General features: G+C 32.4%; 1 protein-coding gene across 1 annotated transcript; it reads right to left on the reverse strand.

The window, feature by feature from the left end:
* Positions 1-262: 262 nt before the first annotated feature.
* Positions 263-2,705, reverse strand: LOC133819460 (myb-related protein 330). Its single transcript, XM_062252724.1, has 4 exons — positions 2,653-2,705; positions 2,370-2,516; positions 2,065-2,194; positions 263-1,411 (listed from the first exon to the last, which is right to left on the reverse strand). Exons 2-4 carry the CDS (start codon positions 2,500-2,502, stop codon positions 496-498), a joined length of 1,179 nt encoding a protein of 392 aa, XP_062108708.1. The 5' UTR covers positions 2,503-2,516; positions 2,653-2,705; the 3' UTR covers positions 263-495.
* Between the last annotated feature and the right edge of the window lie 16,799 nt (positions 2,706-19,504).

The following is a 19,504-nucleotide window of genomic DNA, read 5'->3' on the forward strand; positions in this document are numbered from 1 at the left end:
CATTCTTTCTTAACATCTTGCAAAGTGGGTTCTTAAAAAAAATCTTTGCGAAGTAGGCATCACGTATAAATGCCTGGATGTAGTGTTTATGCATATTGAAAAAGCATATAGACTAGTCATTGTTATGGTGATATTATGAGAGGACAATCAAAGTTGAAGAGGCCAATCTTATAAAACTGACTATGCAAATGCATGTACAGACTTTAGTCGCTTTCTTTCATTTTTGCTTTTGTCTTCAAACGCCTAAAGTACACAAACAACATTTGAACTTGGAAATATCATATCATGATTGAGGCATGTCATTAGTAATAAATAATAATGAAAGCAAATGAAAATCAATACTGAAACTAGTAATGGTTTTCTTTGTTTTTCCTTTTCAACACTACTTAACTACCTCTAAATTAGAGTGAGCAATAAATAAAGTAACATTTTCAACTCATCCAATCACACTATACGTACGTAAAACTATAATACAAGAACAACAACTACAACAGTTTACTTGCATGTGGTGTCATTCAATCCATTGCCACTTTCCCATAAAGAAAACATTCTCTCTCCCTCTTGATCCGACGAGTACTCATCCCATATCCCATTACTATCATTATTACAATCATAATAATAATAACTAAGATTATTGTTACTATTATTATGGCTTTCAACATATTCTTCCCACTTCCAATCGAGCCATATTCCCTCATCATCAAACCCTGATAAGTTATTAATATTATCACTATGCATTGCTGAGGAGATGCAAGTGTGCCACTCCTCCCTATGCTCCACAGTACTACTACTCTCCCTTGCTTCAGTACTATTCAAAACGCATGTCGTTTTCTCATCGCTCTCCTTCTCCTCTAGTTGAACGGCCACATTGTTTAAGTTCTTCTTCCCACTTGGTGGCCTGTCCAAGACCCCATCTTCAACACCATGACTAAAGCGATTTACTTCTCTATCAAGCCCCTCGTTTGGTCCCAATAACTCCTCAGTTGTAGGTAAAACGACATGCTTTTCCCTATTCTCTTCTTCTGCTTGATCAAATGATTTGCTGTCTTTGACTTCTTCTACAGTAGTAGTAGTAGTAGTAGCAATAGTACTGCTACTACTAGTAGTAGTATTACTTGGTACAAGTAGTACTACCTTATCATCACCATCATGATCGGCTGTTGTTTGGTTTGTATTATTATTCTTGTTCTTTTTCAAGGATGATCTACTTGTTCGACCTCGACCACCTCTCCTCTTGTTAAATGAAGCTAGTACTTTTTCCATATCATGGATGATGATGGTTTGAGATGAGGATGAATCATTTCCCAATCGCTTGCTGAGACTGTAAAGTTTTCGACTCAAATGAGAGTTCCAGTAGTTCTTAATCTCATTGTCCGTTCGCCCAGGTAGATGTTCGGCTATCACTGACCACCTTCATAATATATATATATATAAATATCAAGGTTAAAATAAAATGTAACAACAATAATATTAATGTTCATCAAGGCCAGTCATTATTAATGTAGCTTTAATTAATTAATTAATATAATACTAATATAAGAGTGTGTGGTATGTACAAAGGCCAAGTCTATATATTATGCTGCTTGTGGTCCTAACTAGCTATAATTGATAAAATTTATTATTAGTAGATAACAGTTGGTGGATTGCTATGGAAAGAAAACAAAAACTTTAAAGCAGTATTCCAAAAATGTCATTATATATATTCTAGCAAAACCATGAGAATGTCAACTCTTCTCATCTATAAATATTTATATATATATATATATATGTATGGGAAAGTAATCTGAATTAACATGCCTATAGTACTTTCTGAAGAGAAACCATGCATGGTTATTGTGTTTATTTTCAACTCAAATAGTATTATTGTTTATATATATACCGATAATATATGACTGATATATAGTACTATCAGGTGATCTTTCAATAGTGGAAGCAATAAAGGGCCAAGTTTTATCGAAGAATAACTATTACAGACAGTTTTATCATCCAATAGCACTAGCATTAATATATTGCATACTTAAAAACATTAATATAAAGATAAAAACATTGTTAGAGGAAACATACCTATTACCAAGAGCATTATGTAACTTGACAATGGTTTCCTCTTCCTCTGAAGTGATATTGCCCCTCTTCAAGTCAGCCCTCAGATAATTTATCCATCTCAATCTGCAACTCTTCCCACACCTAAGCAATCCTTTTTTTTTTTTTTTTAAATGGATATTATCAGTTATATATATATATATATATATTGCTTGAAATACATAGTCAAATTCATACAGTACAGTGTAACAAAAAGAAAAGGCTTTTATGTTTTGTTGGTAGTGTATTCATATATAGATATGTAAGTGTGTGTGTGTGTGTGTGTATACCTGCATTTTTGGGTAAAGATCTCCAAGAGCCTTCACCATGAGTTTGAATGTACTTGGTCAACACTTCATCTTCTTCAGCTGTCCATCTTCCTTTCTTTAGCCCTAGCTTCTCACAACACGGTGCTCTTCCCATGCCTGTGACCTTTTCTGATTTTTGAGACAGAAAAGAAAGACAAAAACAGTTCAAATGCCTATGGAGTGAGACAAAGACAAAGACTCAACACACACACGCATATATAAATATAAGTATAAATATACGTATATATGAGGGTTTATGACACACCACGATGGTACTAGAAGTGGCTCATAATTCCCCACGAACAACACAAATGTTAAGGACCATGATATATTAAATGTATGAGTATATATATTTATATATATACCTGTGTAAACGGATAAATATCTTATATGTTTCGAAATATTAGCTCAACATTTTTAACAGATAGTTACCTATATCAAACTTAATGGAGCCTTTAATATATACGACAAGAACATCAAAAAAAGTTGCAAGGGAAGAATGTCCCAAAACTAGTGATTTATGATGAGATTTAATATTGGTCCACAACTTTTGTAAACAGAGACGTATAGGAAACTATAAGAATGTTCCGGCTGTTAATATATTTATAAAAATATATATATAATTATATATTTATATGTGTGTGTGTATAATATTGAAAGACTTCAATCTATAAGGCTATTTTACTTTCTCATCTAACTTCAGGTCGAGCAATGAAAAACCATTTCAGTAGAAATAAGGTACTTTTTTCATTAATTTAGTTGGTCCATGTATTTATTTTCTTTTAAAGTAAAATTAGTCTCCCTCCGATATATGAATATTTTTTGGAGCGTTATATATATGCACCTACATATATTTAGGCATCATTTTCTCAACATTTTCTTATCACATTTCTCTTCTTACTTATCTCAAATTTATTTGTGTTATGTTTATTCAACTCTCTTTTCTTATCACACACCCTATGTCTTCTAAATCCCATATAGATATAATCAAAGAGTAATTTTCGATTAACATATCTAAGTGTTTATGTAAAATTTATATCATTGGATGATTGGGAAAAAGACTTATAGAAAATGTATTTAGGAAAGCGTACAAACTTGAAAAGGAAAAAAAATGTGCCCAATTTAACGGTGTATTTTGCAATATGGTTTGTCAATAACAAATTCTTAATGAAATATCATTGTGTTGATTTAATGTTGTATTTATTTTATCATTGAAAGGCAATAACAACCCTTTCATAACCCACGTACGATCATAGGATCTGACGCAAAAGCCACATGATGACTTCTCATTAATTAGTAAAAAGTGCATCATAAAAGATAGAAGTTGACAAAATAACCACCGCTTTTAATTTGTTTTAAAACAAAAACTCCATGTATGAATTTTGATAATATATGCTTAATTTTACTTTGGAAATGAACGCTAACATGATGTTTTTGGTTTGTAGTAATAGATTTTCCATTCTGTTTATAAAGCATTGAAATCTCACATTACAAAAAAAAACGTTTTTAGAGGCGGAAATATTATCGGCGTACAAAGTCCGTCAGTAATTTACAGATTATTAGCGGCGGAGTACTGGGTCCGCCGCTAATAATAGGGAAATTAAATTAAAAAATTAATTTATTTTATTAGTGGCGGACTTACCCATTATTAGCAGTGGGTAGTCCACCGCTAATAAAATGCCCGTGAAACGAAGAAAATGGTCGTTTCAAAATCGGAAGAGGCGGGTTTTTTGTTATTACCGGCGGATTACATTGGCCCCGCCGGTAATAATGTATTACCGGCGGGAGGATTTTAATATCGGCAGGGATCCGCCGGTGATAATGTTATATATTCAATTGAATCGTCCATCCCTGTCATTTCTCCTCTTCTCTCTAAATTTTTTTTCCTCTCAGTCCGAGCACCACCACCACACCACGCCGGAGTTTCAGACCCCACGCCACGCGTTCACCACGGTGGTCTGATTCGTGCTCAGTTTTCTCTCATCATCTAAGTTTTTTTTACATTTTCTATTCTCAAATTATCAAACTAACCACTAATATTGATTTCCTATTTAACTTTTCAGGTATATCTCAATATTTTGGAGTGTCTCGTTCATTTGTTCTAAGTGGCTATTAGACTTTACTAATATTATTTTGGTTAGTTTTTTTACTACAATTTTTACTTAATAAGTTAAAGTACATTATTATGCTATGCTTTAAAATTAGTGTGTTGGATGTTGGATTTTTGTGTGATTTGGGATTTTTGTTTATATTATACTGTGTGCTCTGGGATTTTTTTGGTTGCTAATATTATGTCATGTTGTATGTTTAATGCTCAATATTGAATTAAAACAAAACAATTATTATAGACTAAAATTAATTTTATAATTTAAGTGAAAAAAAAGTAAGTTGAATCTTGTAGATATTTTCTTGTTTTAATCTTGCTTACTTGTAGATTATGATTTTTGATTAGTATAAAATTATTTGAATATAGAAATTGAAAATTTTATTTAATAAATTTTTTTACAATTAATAATGATTAATTAAAAATTACTATATATCTGGTAATAATTTATTTTTTTATTTTTTAATAAATTAAATAATAAAAGTTTGATTCAACATTATTTAAATAAATAATTTAATTTAATTTTTTTTATTAAATAACATTATCCAATTGAATAATTTAATTTAATAAAAGTGTTAAAAATTACTAATGATTAATTAAATAATTTTTTTACCGACGGATACACCTCTTATTACCGGCAAAGAACTACATTTTTTTGTAGTGTCATTCTAATTCTAATGTAATAATTTTTCAATCATTTTGGTGGAGTGGTTATTCTATCCAAAAGTATAAGAAAAAGTCATTCCAATACACAAATAAAAAAAAATTATTTATATTAAATTTTATTCAATTCCATTCTTATTCTCACTCTTATTCATATTTCATTGTTTTCTTTACTCCTAACCAAACATACCCTAATATATAAATAAAGTAATTGTAGCACTTAAATCAGTTTTTCTACTTTATTAACTTTTTATTTTTTCTATTTTACATCAAACTTTTATATTATGACATAACAACTTCTCTATTTTGTTAATATATTTTATTCATTTTAAATATATATATAATATTTATATATACACTAAGAAAAGTTAAAAACTAAACAAATTCATAAAATATTTTTTAAGCAATAAATAGTATTCTCTAAATGTGAAAAAGCTACTATTCATTGCTGTATAAAAAAAAATTGAAAAAATAAATTTTAAAAAAAAGCAAAATACATTACTGTAAGGACTATTTTAATTTTGCTCTATTTTGACACTTCTCTTCTATTTTAAAGAAATAAAGGTCTTGAATATTTTCCTCAATGACTTTTGGATCCACGTACGATTATCTTTGGCCTTAACTAAGGTATCCTCTCTCGATTATTCTTTCTGAAATGCATTTCTGTTAGTTCTTTATGGCAAATATAAGGGAATTTATATTTTTTTTTTCAAATTTTACTATTTTTTCTTATAATAAATTTCCTATCCATGAAATGCTTCATTTTCAACTATTTTATTATTTAAACTAGTAAATAGGACTGCGCTTTGTATGATCTTTACAAATTTTTTTAATTGTATATATATAAAGAAATTTATGTTTTGTTTAATGATATTGAATAATAAAATCTTATCAAATTTCAAGCCTAATACTATTTTTATTATTCTATGAATAATATAAGGAATTATATATAGTATCAAAATTTCATTTTAAAAAAATATATAAAATTATTAAAAGATATAACCTACTTTATTTAAAATTAAAATATAAAAAAATGATTCGTCACGCTTTTAATATATTGTATACATATAAGATATTTATTTTTATACATATACGTATATACATATATAATTATTAAAAAATTAGTTAATAAAAAATATCTTATTTAAATTTAAAAACATATTTTAAATATATTGTATTTATATATAAGATATTTATTTTTGAACATATACCAAAAACACATATTCACATCACATAAAGAATTTCATAAATATTTCGAGTAAATCACGAATATCATATTTATTGAATATGAGAAAGACATAATGTAAATCATGATTTATGAAAATCATACATAGTATTATGTTAATTTGATGTGTAGGAAAACCAATAAGGTAAGGAATAAGATAAATCGTGATTTAATAAAAATCATAGTATTATATTAATTTAATGCATAAGAAAACAAATAAAGTAAGAAATAAGGTTAAAACTATAAAAGATTCGTTCATTTTTTTAATACTATTAAGTGTCTTCTCTAGAATTTCTTCTTTTCTTAATAACCACATGGTGATATGAAAATAAAGAGCATTATCCTTAAAAGTAATTTTTTTTAATACATTTGATGCATCTGTCCTTCCTGAGCAATGATATAGCATGAAAACAGTACATTAGCAAAAGTGGTTACGCAAATTAAAAGTGACAATACGTAAACATGATAGTAGTAATAATAATTGAAAATGAATTGCTAATAAAAAATAACATACAATGTTTTCACTAGAGTTGAGTCTAGTTTTGTGTTATTTTTAAGTTGTGTTTTAGGTAGCTTTTATTAAGTTTTTCTATTGTTTAGTGCGATATTATGCTTGTTTGTGTTTGTTTTCAGGATTTAGCTTATGAATAAAATAAAATAGCAATTGGAGCAAATTGGCAAAAAAATGATGAAAATTAGGGCCTGTTCAGTATTGTTTTCTGTTTTTTGTTTTCAAAATTGTGTTTTCAGAAATGAGAACAGAAAACTGTTTTTGTAGTTTTCAAAAAATAAGAGGTGTTTGGTTAATGTTTTCTAAAAATAATTTATTAGTTTTATTTTTTTTAGATCTTAAATAAAAAATTAACAAATATATTTACAAATAGAAAAATATTTTAAAAGTTTGTAATAAATAATGACATAAAATTATTTAAAAGAAAAAATGATGAAAAATAAGAAGTGAGAAAATTTGAGAACAACAGAAAACAAATTTTTCTTGTTCTCAAAATTTTCTATTTTTTGTAACTTTATTTTTAAAAATTGTTTTCTGAAAACAATGCCAAACACCTCCACTTGTTTTCAAAAAACTGTTTTTAGTTTTTAAAAACAAAAAACTGTTTTTAGTTTTTAAAAACAAAAAACTATTTTTTAGTTAAGGTGTCAAACGCCCTCTTAGCTTTTTGGTGTTGATTTCGTGAAAAGATGAATTCTCAAGCAATTTTATGGTTTCGGTGAATTTTCATGACCAAAAGCACAAAAATTGAAGAAGTTGTTAAGGGCCATGGCGCTAAGTTGCTGAGCCGTGACCAAGTCCAAGGCAGAAAGCCTGTTTTTCAAGGTTGGTCGCGATGTAGTGACAAAGGGTCACGGCGCTAAAGGCTTTGTCTGCCCAGAAAATTTACACGAGCCGCGGCACTGAAGGGGTTGGGCCGCAGCCCGCCTAATGTCCATGCAAAGCCTAAATTTACACGGGTTGCGGTACTTGAAGTGCTGGGTCGCAGCCTGCATTGCTTCTGAAGAAAAAATTATGTTTTAAACCTAATTTCGAGAGGAGGGAGGCAGAGAGAAGAGGGGGGACGAAAATCAGAAGTGGAGAATACCTCGCAAAGCATCTCAATTCGTTCTAAAGAGTTTTTTTTTTCTATTTCCTTTCATTCTTATGTTTATCTTAAGTGTTTTTTATGTTTTTAATAGAATGAATATGAACTAATTTCTTTATTAGGGATTTAATGGATTCTCTTGAACTCCTTTGATTATCTAATGCAATATATTAGTATTTTTCTTCTTCGTCTATTAAGCATGTTTCAATTAATTTTAATGCAAGAAATATGATTGGCCATCTTATTTCATTATCTATTTGTGTTTGAATTGAAATTCTGAAAAGTGAAATTTAAACAAGAGATTTGATTGAAACAGCATAGATTTAATCTACAACAAAAGCATCTAAGTTATTTGTGTAGCATCTAGGTTGTGAATTCATTGTCTCCTAATTGTTGAATTTATCATAGAAATATAGAAAGTTCACAATTAGGTTTGAGTTTTTAATTCCTAATCCGATTATAAAATACTTTTGACAACTTGTTAGCTTAATAAGAAGAAGAGTTTTTAATATTGTGTTAGTGATTGATAGGAGGGATTGTAGATGAAATTAAAACCCCTAATTGTTTAAATCTTTGAAATTTTATTCTTGTTTGTGTTCTTATAATCTTGCATTATTTTTAGTAGTTTTATTGTTTTTAATCATCAAGATACAAACCCAATTTTCGTTAACCAAATAGAAACTAAGAATTATTTATCTGGTAATTGATAATTCAATCCTTGTGGAACGATATTTAGTCTTACCAAGAAATTATTACAAATTGTGACTGTGTGTACTTGCATAGCTTTAATTTTCGCAACACTATGGATAAAAATGATTAGAGTTTTGTCTACAGATTTATATAATTCAAGTCTCTTACTTTTACCATTGAACTTCAACTCTATTTATAGTAAAGAATAATGGTAAGCTTAGTAATTTGTGAGATAAGATGTTATAAATATATTCTCATATATTTTAATTGATATCTATTATAATTATTATTAATTAAATACCATATATTATAAAAAGTAGAACAAAAAAATAGAAAGACAATAAAAAAGAAAATAGATATAGTTTGAAGAAATTTTAGAATGTCACATCAATTACTTGGTATCTAACTTTGTATAGATTTATAAATGGATAATCAAAAGTATTGTTTTGGAGTAAAATTTACATATTTTTTAATGTGTGATTAATAATGCTATAATTTTATACAATCAAGTCTTTATTTTATATTATTAATTAGTAAATAGTCCGCACTTTGCACAATTCTTCATAAAAAAAAATTATCAAAATAATTATATTTTAAGTAAATAATATTTTTTAAATAATTTATATATATTATAATTAATATTATAGATATTTTCAATTGAAATATATTATAATTTTTGTTATAGATATTTTTTCCATTAATAATCATAAATTATATATTTTTAATTGATATATATATTATAATTATTATTATAGATATTTTTTCCTAGTTTGGAGAAATTATTAATAACCATAAATTATAGAGTAAATGGTGGCTAAAATACTAATTGTTTGTAAAATATTATACTTATATACCTATTTTTTTTAGTAAATATACTAAATATTTTTAAAATGTTGTATTTTTATACTCAATTTTTTTTGTGATAAATATATCCAATATTTTCAAAATGTTGTACTTTTCTACTTATTTTTTTATTATTTTGATAAATAATAAAAAAGTGAAGGAAAAATATACATTTTTAATTATTTTTAAATTTTAAATTATTTTCACTTTCCTACTTTTTCTAAACAAAAAAGTTAGAATAAAAAAAATGATAAAATAGACAAAGTAATTTGAAGAAATTTTAAAGCTCATATCACCTCCTTAAGACCTAAATTTATATATATACTAGAAAATATAATTGTCCAGAACGCAGCAACGCAAAAAATGATAACAAAATGACAAAAAATGTGAAGATGGTCTCGTCGAGTCCAAAGGGAAAATCTAGGAGAAGAATCCATTACTGCTATTATGCGAAGATGGCAAAACTGGAAGTATTCGGCTGATGAAAGTATATATTTATATAGGATTTATACTTTTTTGAATCATGTATTTTGTCTCATTATCTGTTTGGACCCTGTATTTTGACAAATTATTTTTTGGACTCTATATTTTGTAAAATGGTTAAAATAGAACCCTAAACCTGATTTTGGTCAATGTTTTCTCAACTAAAATCACAAATAATTTACCAAACTAACAATTCAGAACAAAAATAAAATCATTCTGCTTAAAAACTGTGTTGTTATATTCAATTTTTTCTTCATCAAAATTGAGTTTAAGGTTCTATTTTAACTATTTTACAAAACATTTGGTCCAAAAAGTAATTTGTCAAAACACAAGGTTCAAACAAGTAATGAGACAAAACACAGGATCCAAAAAAATATAAACTCATTTTTATATAGTATTAATTAATATCTATTATAATTATTTTAGTTTCACATCATCTCTTTGAGACCGAACTTTATATAGATATAGATTCTCAAAAGATGCACATTGTATTGTAATGTTTTGTATGTGTTTTGTGTATATTTTTTCCGATAATGATTGTTTCGATCAGACTTATTAAATTTTTTTAATAAATCTCCAATATTTTAAATATATTCATTTAATTAAGCTTCAATAATTACTATTTGCTATGACAAATAAAATACTTGTTAGAGCATCTCTAATAGAGTGTCAAAAAATTGGTGTAATGCTATATTTAGCACATCTTATAAAAAGTATAACTCTAATAGTGCTCCAAAAAATGTGTCAAATTTAGCACATATAAAAAGTTGTGCTAAATTTAGCACAAAATATAGTATGGGTCAAAAATGGCACATCAATAAATACTACTTTTTTATTTACTCTATTGCCACTAAATACTATAATTTAGTAGTTAACAATTAATGACCAACCATATATCATTTTTTATTTTATTTTTTAATGATAAATTTCCTTAAGTACATAATGTGGGTAATAAAAAAATTAATTTTTCTATATTCTTAATAAATATTAAATGAATTATTGATTTTTTATGTTAATTTGTATTTTGTACATTGGAGCATAATGCACAATTACAAATATAGAACCAAATATAGCATTAATTTATTTTTTGTGCTAAATTTAGCATAAAATTTATATCTTGTATTGGACATGGTCGTAAAGTTCTATTTACTTGTTCCTATAATCTCGATTCATATGTTTTCTATTTTTTAGAGACTAATGCAATTAGGGGCGAACCCAGCATAGGACCAGCTGGGTCTACAGTCAAACAAAAGTTTAAAAATTCTAAGTATTTTAATGTTTTTTTAAAACATACAATATGTTAAATGAAAAAACGCACCACTTTACCCGAGGAATTCAAATAAGTGACTCTAAAGTCGGAGAGATCAATCTTATTCATTCTCCTAAATTCTTTAATGGAAATAAAGTATTCTCTTTTTAAGTGATGATATATGCACTTAGAATATGCATATAAATATTACATATAGTAACAAAAATTTAGTCTAATCAATTATATTTATTAAAATTATAATTCACTATTATAAAAAATTATATTAAATGTAACACTTGAGTGCATGCACATATCATTACTCATATTTAATTGTATGCAAACACAAGTGGCCAATACTTACAAAAAAATACAGTCCCACATTTTTTATAGTGAAATTTGCACAAATTGCAAAAAAAAAAAAAAAAACAAATTGCCTTCAATATAATCACGCAATCGGAACTCGTCTAAACCAAAAACACTTTTTTGAGATTTAATGGTTTGAGAAGTGTGGTTGTTTTAGATAATTCTTAATTGAGATAACAATCTAAAAATTCTAAAATATGTATCAAAAAATTCTAAAAATATTGTTTAATTATACATTTTTAATTTTTAGTAATGAAATATAATTTATATAAATGTATATAGCATATGAATATAAATTATATAAATGAGTAATTAGCATATGAATACAAATTATATAAAAAAAAATCGTGTAATATTTATTTAATATGTTTATCAATATATATGTGTAATTGCATACAATTTGTGTTAACAAAAGAAAATAGAACACTACTAGGACTTGAACCTAAATGCTTAAGGACTTGAGCCATCTTAACCATCCAACCTGTAGCGCCCCGGATTCCCTATTATGGTTTAATGGCTGGATTAATAGGCCGGGAGGGCCATAATTGTTTACTTATGCCATTATATGTGTTTATGCATGTGTATGAGAGTTATATTATAATATAATGTTAATTGTATGCATGTTGATGATATGTGCTGAGACCACATTATGATGTGGGTTTGTTCGAGCTATTCGACATGAGACGATCGTAGAATATTGATTAGCGGTTAGTCACAACAGGTTTAAGTGTCGGGACTTGGGTTGAGTCTCGGGGTGATTTTGATGATTAGAGCATTACCGGGAGATAAAGGGTAACGGGTTGTGAATTATTGGTGTTTGAGATTATTGAGGATAGCGAGAATTAGAGAGCGTTAATTATGATTAACGAGATAGGAGGAAAGTACCAAATATTCCCTTGGGAGTCTTTAGGAACTATTAAATGACCTAGGGGTAAAATGGACATTTCACCTCTAGGATAGATATAACCTTTGACAGCTGAAGAAAGTGGTGGAAAAACAGAGTATGCAAAAGAGTTCTCCCGTACCTTCTTCTCTTCACCTTTCTTTGTGGTTTTTGAACCAATTTTGAGGATTCAAGCTTGGGAAGCAAGCCTTAGGAGTTTGGGAGTGTGTTCCACCATTGAAGACCATCATAAGCCGAGCTTTGGGTAAGTTTCTAACCGTGGTTTTCTCTGGTTTGCCCTGTTCTGGTTTTGTTTTGCAGCTGAGATTTCTAGAGTGAATTCATGGTTTTGTTGGGAGTTTTGGCTAGGGTTCCCATGCTTGTGATGTTTGGGGTGTGTTAGAATGGTTTTTGGGATCATTTGGCATCAAGAATAGGATTTGGAAGCTTGGAAATCGAGTTAGAATCGAAGGAGTTGAAGAAGGTCGGTTCAGGGGAGATTGGGTCTAGAGGTAGTGCTACAGCGCCCACCTTAGGGCGCTATAGCGCTCCTCAGGAGGCTTCCTGGCACTTGGGTGGTTCTTAGTATAGCGCTGTGGCGCTAGGGGTTGAGCGGTGTAGCGCTACCCCGTTCCTTCTAAGTTCCGTTTTGAGTGTTTTTAAGGGTTTTTGACTTGGGGTTTCAATCCTTAAGGCTTGGGATCGAATCTACTCATCGTGTGGGCATGTTTTAAGGTCCCGAGAGTGGTGCTTAGGTTAAGACCCTATTTATGTAGATTCTCAATAATGGAGGTTATAATTGGTTGTGATTAGGTAACCGTTAAGGAACTAAAAGATCGATCGTTCTCAGGGGTCGTCCTTATCATACTTCTCGCTCGAACTTGAGGTAAGAAAACAGTGTATGAATACAGTTGCACCCTGTATAGGTATATGACATGCATGGTTTGATATTGAGGCATGTTGGTTGATATATGTGGACGTGGATTGCATATTAAATGCTAATGAATGCTGATTACCTGTGTTATGACACTGACTAGTCAGGGACCGACTCTAAAGTCGATGATCACACGTTGAATAGCTCTATGGAATTAATGCGGGACCGACCCTAAGGTCGAAGAACTTATAAGCGCTTGCCTGGTCTACGACCAGATGACTATAGCCAAGGTATATGACCCCGGTGACCGTTTGTCACATGGCTAGGGGACGTTGTCCATAGCTTCGACTCTAGGGTCGAGAGGAAGGTTATGTTGGTGACTAATCACCATGCACCTGTCCTGATCAAACTTATGAAAGAACTTCTTCTCAGTTAAGCCCTGGTGACCCTATCATCACATGGCTAGAGGGAGCGATGCTCATTATTGTGACTTTTGGCTATTGTCACCTACTCGCTTGGACTGATAGTCCTGAATGGTTATTATGATCGTTGTGGATATTATATCATGCTTTATTGTGTTTTTCTTGCTGGGTCTTGGCTCATGGGTGCTTTGTGGTGCAGGTAAAGGGAAAGAGAAGCTCACCCAACCCTTAGTGGAGAGCTTGGGCGATGTTGTGTACATACAGGGTCGCTTGACCGCCACGGTCAAGGAGTTCTCAGAGGGACTAGGGGTTTACCCTATTTTTGTCGCTTAGGCCGGCGGGGTGATAAGTACATTTTTGTATAAAGTTTACTTCGTATTCATCAGGGTTTTATGTTTATAAGTAGTGTGTTTGGGGATGGTTAGAATTGTTTTGCTAATTTGTTTCATTTAAACTAAATCGTCATTTTTGAGGATAATGTCTATATTTTTTATGAGTTTTTGGTTAAATGATAATGTTGTAGGATTCTAACTAGTGGAGTGAAGTCAAAGAAGAAGAAAAAAATCGAAAAAGAATCAAAGTGTGATCAAGCAGAGAACTCGCCGCTACAAGGAAAAGTCCTTGCCGCTACGAGACAAGTCAGCAGAGTGCTCGCCGCTACAGGAAAAGTCCCTGCCGCTACGAGGCAATTCAGAGAGTTCCTTGCCTCGGCAAGGGAAAATCCATGCCGCGGCACGACAGCCCAGCAAAGCTTTTTCGAAGTTCCTTTCCGCGGCAAGGGAAAGTGCCTGCCGCGACACGCGTTTAAATTTGAACTTAAATTCAATTTTTCTGATTATTTGAGGGGAGATGTAAAAGGGGATTAGGGTTAGAATCAGGAATTAGGTTTTTATTTTACGTTTTTAGAGAGAGAAACTCAGAGAGAGCTTTGGAGGAGAAGGAAGATCGCAATCAACATCTCAATAGTTTTCTTCTTCCCCTACTCTATTATTCTTTATCTATGTTTATGTTTTTAATCATGATGAAGATTATTGGCTAGTTTCTTTTAGGTTAAGGGTTATTCAAAACCCAGACATGATTGTTTGACTTCAGTTATGAGTATTATTTCTTGATTTCCTTCATATTAAATTGATTCTATTCTTCTATGCTTATCTTATGAATTTTGTGATTCCTTGTTAGGGTGTACAACTAATTAGGGTTTACATTATTTCATTATCATCTTAGAATTTCTATTCACCTAATAGTTTAGGGTTCTAAGTATTGGTGATAAATTGCAATTGATGATATGGTCAAATATGTTGTTGATTGTGATGAAGGATAGAACCTAGGTTAAATGAATTATATGCTAAATTGATTTGTTGCCTAGATTAACCTATCTCCATTGTTCTTAATGCTTTTACTAAATTAAATGAATCATATGTTTCATAGGTTTGTTATTTGGTAAAAAGAGTTAATTATTGAGCGCTTCGCCGTGATTGATTGTAATAGGGAGATTGGGACAATTGACTGCTTAAGTTTTATCTACGGGGTTAATAGTTTAATTGGGAATCGGAATAATGTTCAATATTGATATTCATGCATGATTGTTTGAGGTGGAGAATAATTCTTAATTGTTCTTTAAAAATCGTTATAAATCATTATTTGTTAATCGTCTTATTAGTTTTAAATTTCAAAATTCCCTTTTCCTTTTAACTTTGTTAAACTTTGTGAATAATAAATTGAATATAGTTCCCTTGGGTTCGACCTCTATTTGCCATTGTACTAAATTAATTGGTGATAGTGTAATCAAAATCTTTATTAAATTTGGTACGCCATACGACACGCATCAAATTTTTGGCGCCGTTGCCGGGGAACTATTTAATTCTTTTTATTATTCATATTGGTTTACGCTTACTAACTTGATTTCTCTTGGCATCTCAGAGTTATATGTCTGACGAAGACACTCAGAACAGGTTGGAGGCAATCAAACAGTATCTTGCTACTTCATCTTCTTCTCGGACTTCACGGACTATTACTGATAATCCACTCTTTCAACGTCTTGCTCATCAAGTGGATCCTGTGAAAGTGCCCTTATTGTCTCACGACTCAGATTCAGACGATTCTATTACATCTTACAGAGATATGGCACAAAATAGGACGTTGAAAGAGTTGGCTACGCCAGATATTGATCAACAACCGCTATGCATTCAATATGCACCCCTTGATGTGAACTTTGAACTCAAGTCGGATCTCATTCATTTATTACCATCGTTCCATGGGCTGCCTGGTGAGGATCCGAATAATCATCTCAAGGAATTCCATATTGTATGCTCCAGTATGAAGCCAGCCTCAATGACAGAAGAACAAATAAAACTCCGAGCTTTTCCTTTCTCTCTAAAGGATTCAGCAAAGGAGTGGTTGTATTATCTCCCCCCTGGTACTGTGGAGACCTGGAACACTATGAAGACCTTGTTTTTGGAGCGTTATTTTCCAGCGTCTAAAGTGGGGAGTATAAGGAAAGAAATTTGTGGCATCAGGCAGGCTGTGGGAGAGTCACTCTATGATTACTGGGAGCGCTTTAAGCGGTTGTGTGCTAGTTGTCCTCACCATCAGATCAGTGAGCAACTATTGATTCAATATTTCTATGAGGGATTACTGTCGTTGGACAGAAGTATGATTGATGCAGCCAGTGGAGGGGCACTAGTGGACAAGACTCCTGCAGCAGCCAGGAGCTTGATTGCTAATATGGCAGCTAACTCTCAACAGTTTGGTACTCGCCAGGAGCATATGTCATCTTCAAGAAGGGTTAACGAGGTGCAAACTACTGTTGATAATTAACTTGGTCAACAGATAGCTCAACTGACTTCAGTGGTACAACAACTTGCTCTAGGCCAACAGGTGCGGCCATGTGGAATTTGTCAGTTAGTAGGGCATTCAACTGATGCTTGTCCTACCATTTTTGAAGTGTCAACTGAAGAAGCCAATGCCGTTGGAGGATTTCCAGGTCAACCTAGACCGAGGTACAACCCATATTCAAACACTTATAATGAAGGGTGGCGTGATCATCCTAACCTTCGTTATGGTAATCAACAAGCTGCGCAACCAGGGCCCAATATGCCACCAGGGTTTACCTATCAATCGAGACCTCCACAGAATTATGTTCCTCGACCACCACCACCTGCTCCTACTCAGAGTCAAGGGTCCTCTATTGAAGATTTGATCAAGGCTCTTGCAAGTAATACTATACAGTTCCAGCAGCAGACTCAAGCTTCATTGAAGAATTTAGAGAACACTATGGGGCAGATTGCAACATCTTTGAGCAGGGGTGAGACGCATAATACTGGTAAACTCCCTTCGCAGGCTGAAAAGAACCCTAGAGAGAATGCTAGTGCAGTGACCTTGAGAAGTGGCACCACCTATGACCCACCTAAAGTACCATCACCACCTCCTGTGCCAAACACACTACCAACCACAAATTCCAATGAGAATGACCCGCCTACAGCAGCCCCTTTGCCTAAATCCACTGTGACCTCACATATCACCCCTCCACCATTCCCTAGTAGGTTGCGAAAATCCAAGAAAGAGGAAGCTGAAAAGGAAATCTTGGAAACATTTCGGAAGGTTGAGGTGAACATTCCATTGCTAGATGCAATCAAGCAGGTACCTCGGTATGCGAAGTTCTTAAAGTAGTTATGTACCAATAAGAGGAAACTGAAGGGTGATGAGAAAGTGAGTGTGGGGGAGAATGTATCAGCGGTGATTCAGAAGAAGCTTCCCCCAAAGTGTAAGGATCCAGGTACTTTTACCATACCGTGCACTATTGGGAATAAGAGAATTGAACGGTGTATGCTGGATTTGGGTGCCTCGATCAATGTCATGCCATTATCCATTTATGCTTCCTTGAATCTTGGTCCACTTGAAGAAACAGGGGTGATTATTCAGTTGGCGGATCGATCTAATGCTTATCCTCGGGGTGTTGTGGAGGATGTCTTGGTTAAGGTCAATGAGTTGGTTTTTCCTGCCGACTTTTATATTCTTGATATGGAGGATGAATCTATTCCATGCTCTACACCAGTGTTGTTGGGGAGACCATTTTTTAAAACAGCTCGTACGAAGATTGATGTTCATGAGAGTACTTTGACAATGGAGTTTGATGGGGAGTTGATTCGGTTCAACATTTTTGAAGCTATGAGGTATCCTAGTGATGTGCAGTATGTTTACTCTGTTGATGTGATTGATTCTCTATCCCAGCGGGTTCTTGATTTACATGGGGATGATCAGTTGGATGTGGTTTTAAGGGAGGATATTCACCTTGAAGCAAATTGGTTTTCTGAGGAGATTGAAGATGTGGTGGCTGCCTTGGACAGCTTTATTGAGAAATTTCACAAGCAGGTGTCTTACTTGGAACTACCGTTGTCTAATGAGAAAATGCAGCCATCTATTGTCAGACCGCCAACCTTGGAATTGAAACCACTACCAGAGCATCTTAAATATGTTTACTTGGACGAGAATGAGACGCTGCCTGTTATAATCACAACATCTCTTGACCAAGTACAAGAAGCACGATTACTCAGGGTGCTCAGGGAGTATAAAACTGCTATTGGGTGGACCATTGCTGACATAAAAGGAATCAGCCCCACCATGTGTATGCATCGTATTTTTCTGGAGGAAGGGTCAAAGCCGACTAGAGAAGCCCAACGAAGATTAAACCCACCAATGATGGAAGTTGTGAAGAAGGAGATTCTGAAGCTCTTGAGTGTGGGTGTGATTTACCCAATTTCTGACAGTAAATGGGTGAGTCCGGTTCAAGTGGTACCCAAGAAGTCTGGCATTACTGTGGTGAAAAATGATGAAAATGAGCTAGTTCCAACTCGAGTTCAAACAGGGTGGCGGGTGTGTAATGATTACCGCAAGCTGAATTCAACAACTCGGAAGGATCACTTTCCCCTACCATTCATTGATCAGATGCTCGAGAGGTTAGCTGGCCACTCCTATTATTGCTTCTTAGATGGTTATTCAGGGTATAATCAGATTGTCATAGCTCCAGAAGACCAGGAAAAGACGACCTTCACATGTCCCTTTGGCACATTTGCTTTTCGAAGAATGCCATTCGGTCTATGCAACGCTCCTGCCACGTTCCAGAGATGTATGGTTAGTATTTTTTCTGATTACATTGAGAGCATCATTGAGGTATTCATGGATGATTTCAGTGTATATGGTGATTCGTTTGATAAATGCCTACATAATCTCACTTTGGTTCTCAAACGCTGCATTGAGACAAATCTGGTGTTGAATTGGGAGAAGTGCCATTTTATGGTACAGCAGGGGATTGTGTTGGGACATATTATTTCTGAAAAAGGGATTGAAGTAGACAAGGCCAAAGTTGATCTCATTCGGTCCTTACCACCTCCATCTAGTGTCAAGGAAATAAGGTCGTTTCTTGGTCATGCGGGCTTCTATCGAAGATTTATCAAGGACTTCTCTAAAATCTCCACACCATTATGCAAGCTCCTCCAAAAAGATGTTAAGTTCGAATTTGATGAGAAGTGTTTACTGGCCTTTACCAAGTTGAAAGAGTCACTGACCACAGCCCCTATTATCCAGCCGCCGAATTGGGAGTTGCCTTTTGAGCTTATGTGTGATGCTAGTGATTATGCAGTGGGTGCAGTCTTAGGGCAGCGAGTTGGGAAGCTTCCTCATGTGATTTACTACGCTTCTTGAACTCTAAATGATGCACAGTT

This window comes from Humulus lupulus, chromosome 2, assembly GCF_963169125.1.
Source record: "Humulus lupulus chromosome 2, drHumLupu1.1, whole genome shotgun sequence".
NCBI classification, from domain to species: Eukaryota; Viridiplantae; Streptophyta; class Magnoliopsida; order Rosales; family Cannabaceae; genus Humulus; species Humulus lupulus.

Excerpts from the sequence above, each read along its gene's own strand:
- LOC133819460 (XM_062252724.1), bottom strand. The coding sequence starts at position 2,502 with ATGGGAAGAGCACCGTGTTGTGAGAAGCTAGGGCTAAAGAAAGGAAGA. Across the intron at positions 2,195-2,369 it reads ATCTTTACCCAAAAATGCAG|GATTGCTTAGGTGTGGGAAG; the intron begins GTATACACACAC and ends AAAAAAAAAAAG. Across the intron at positions 1,412-2,064 it reads CATAATGCTCTTGGTAATAG|GTGGTCAGTGATAGCCGAAC; the intron begins GTATGTTTCCTC and ends TATATTATGAAG.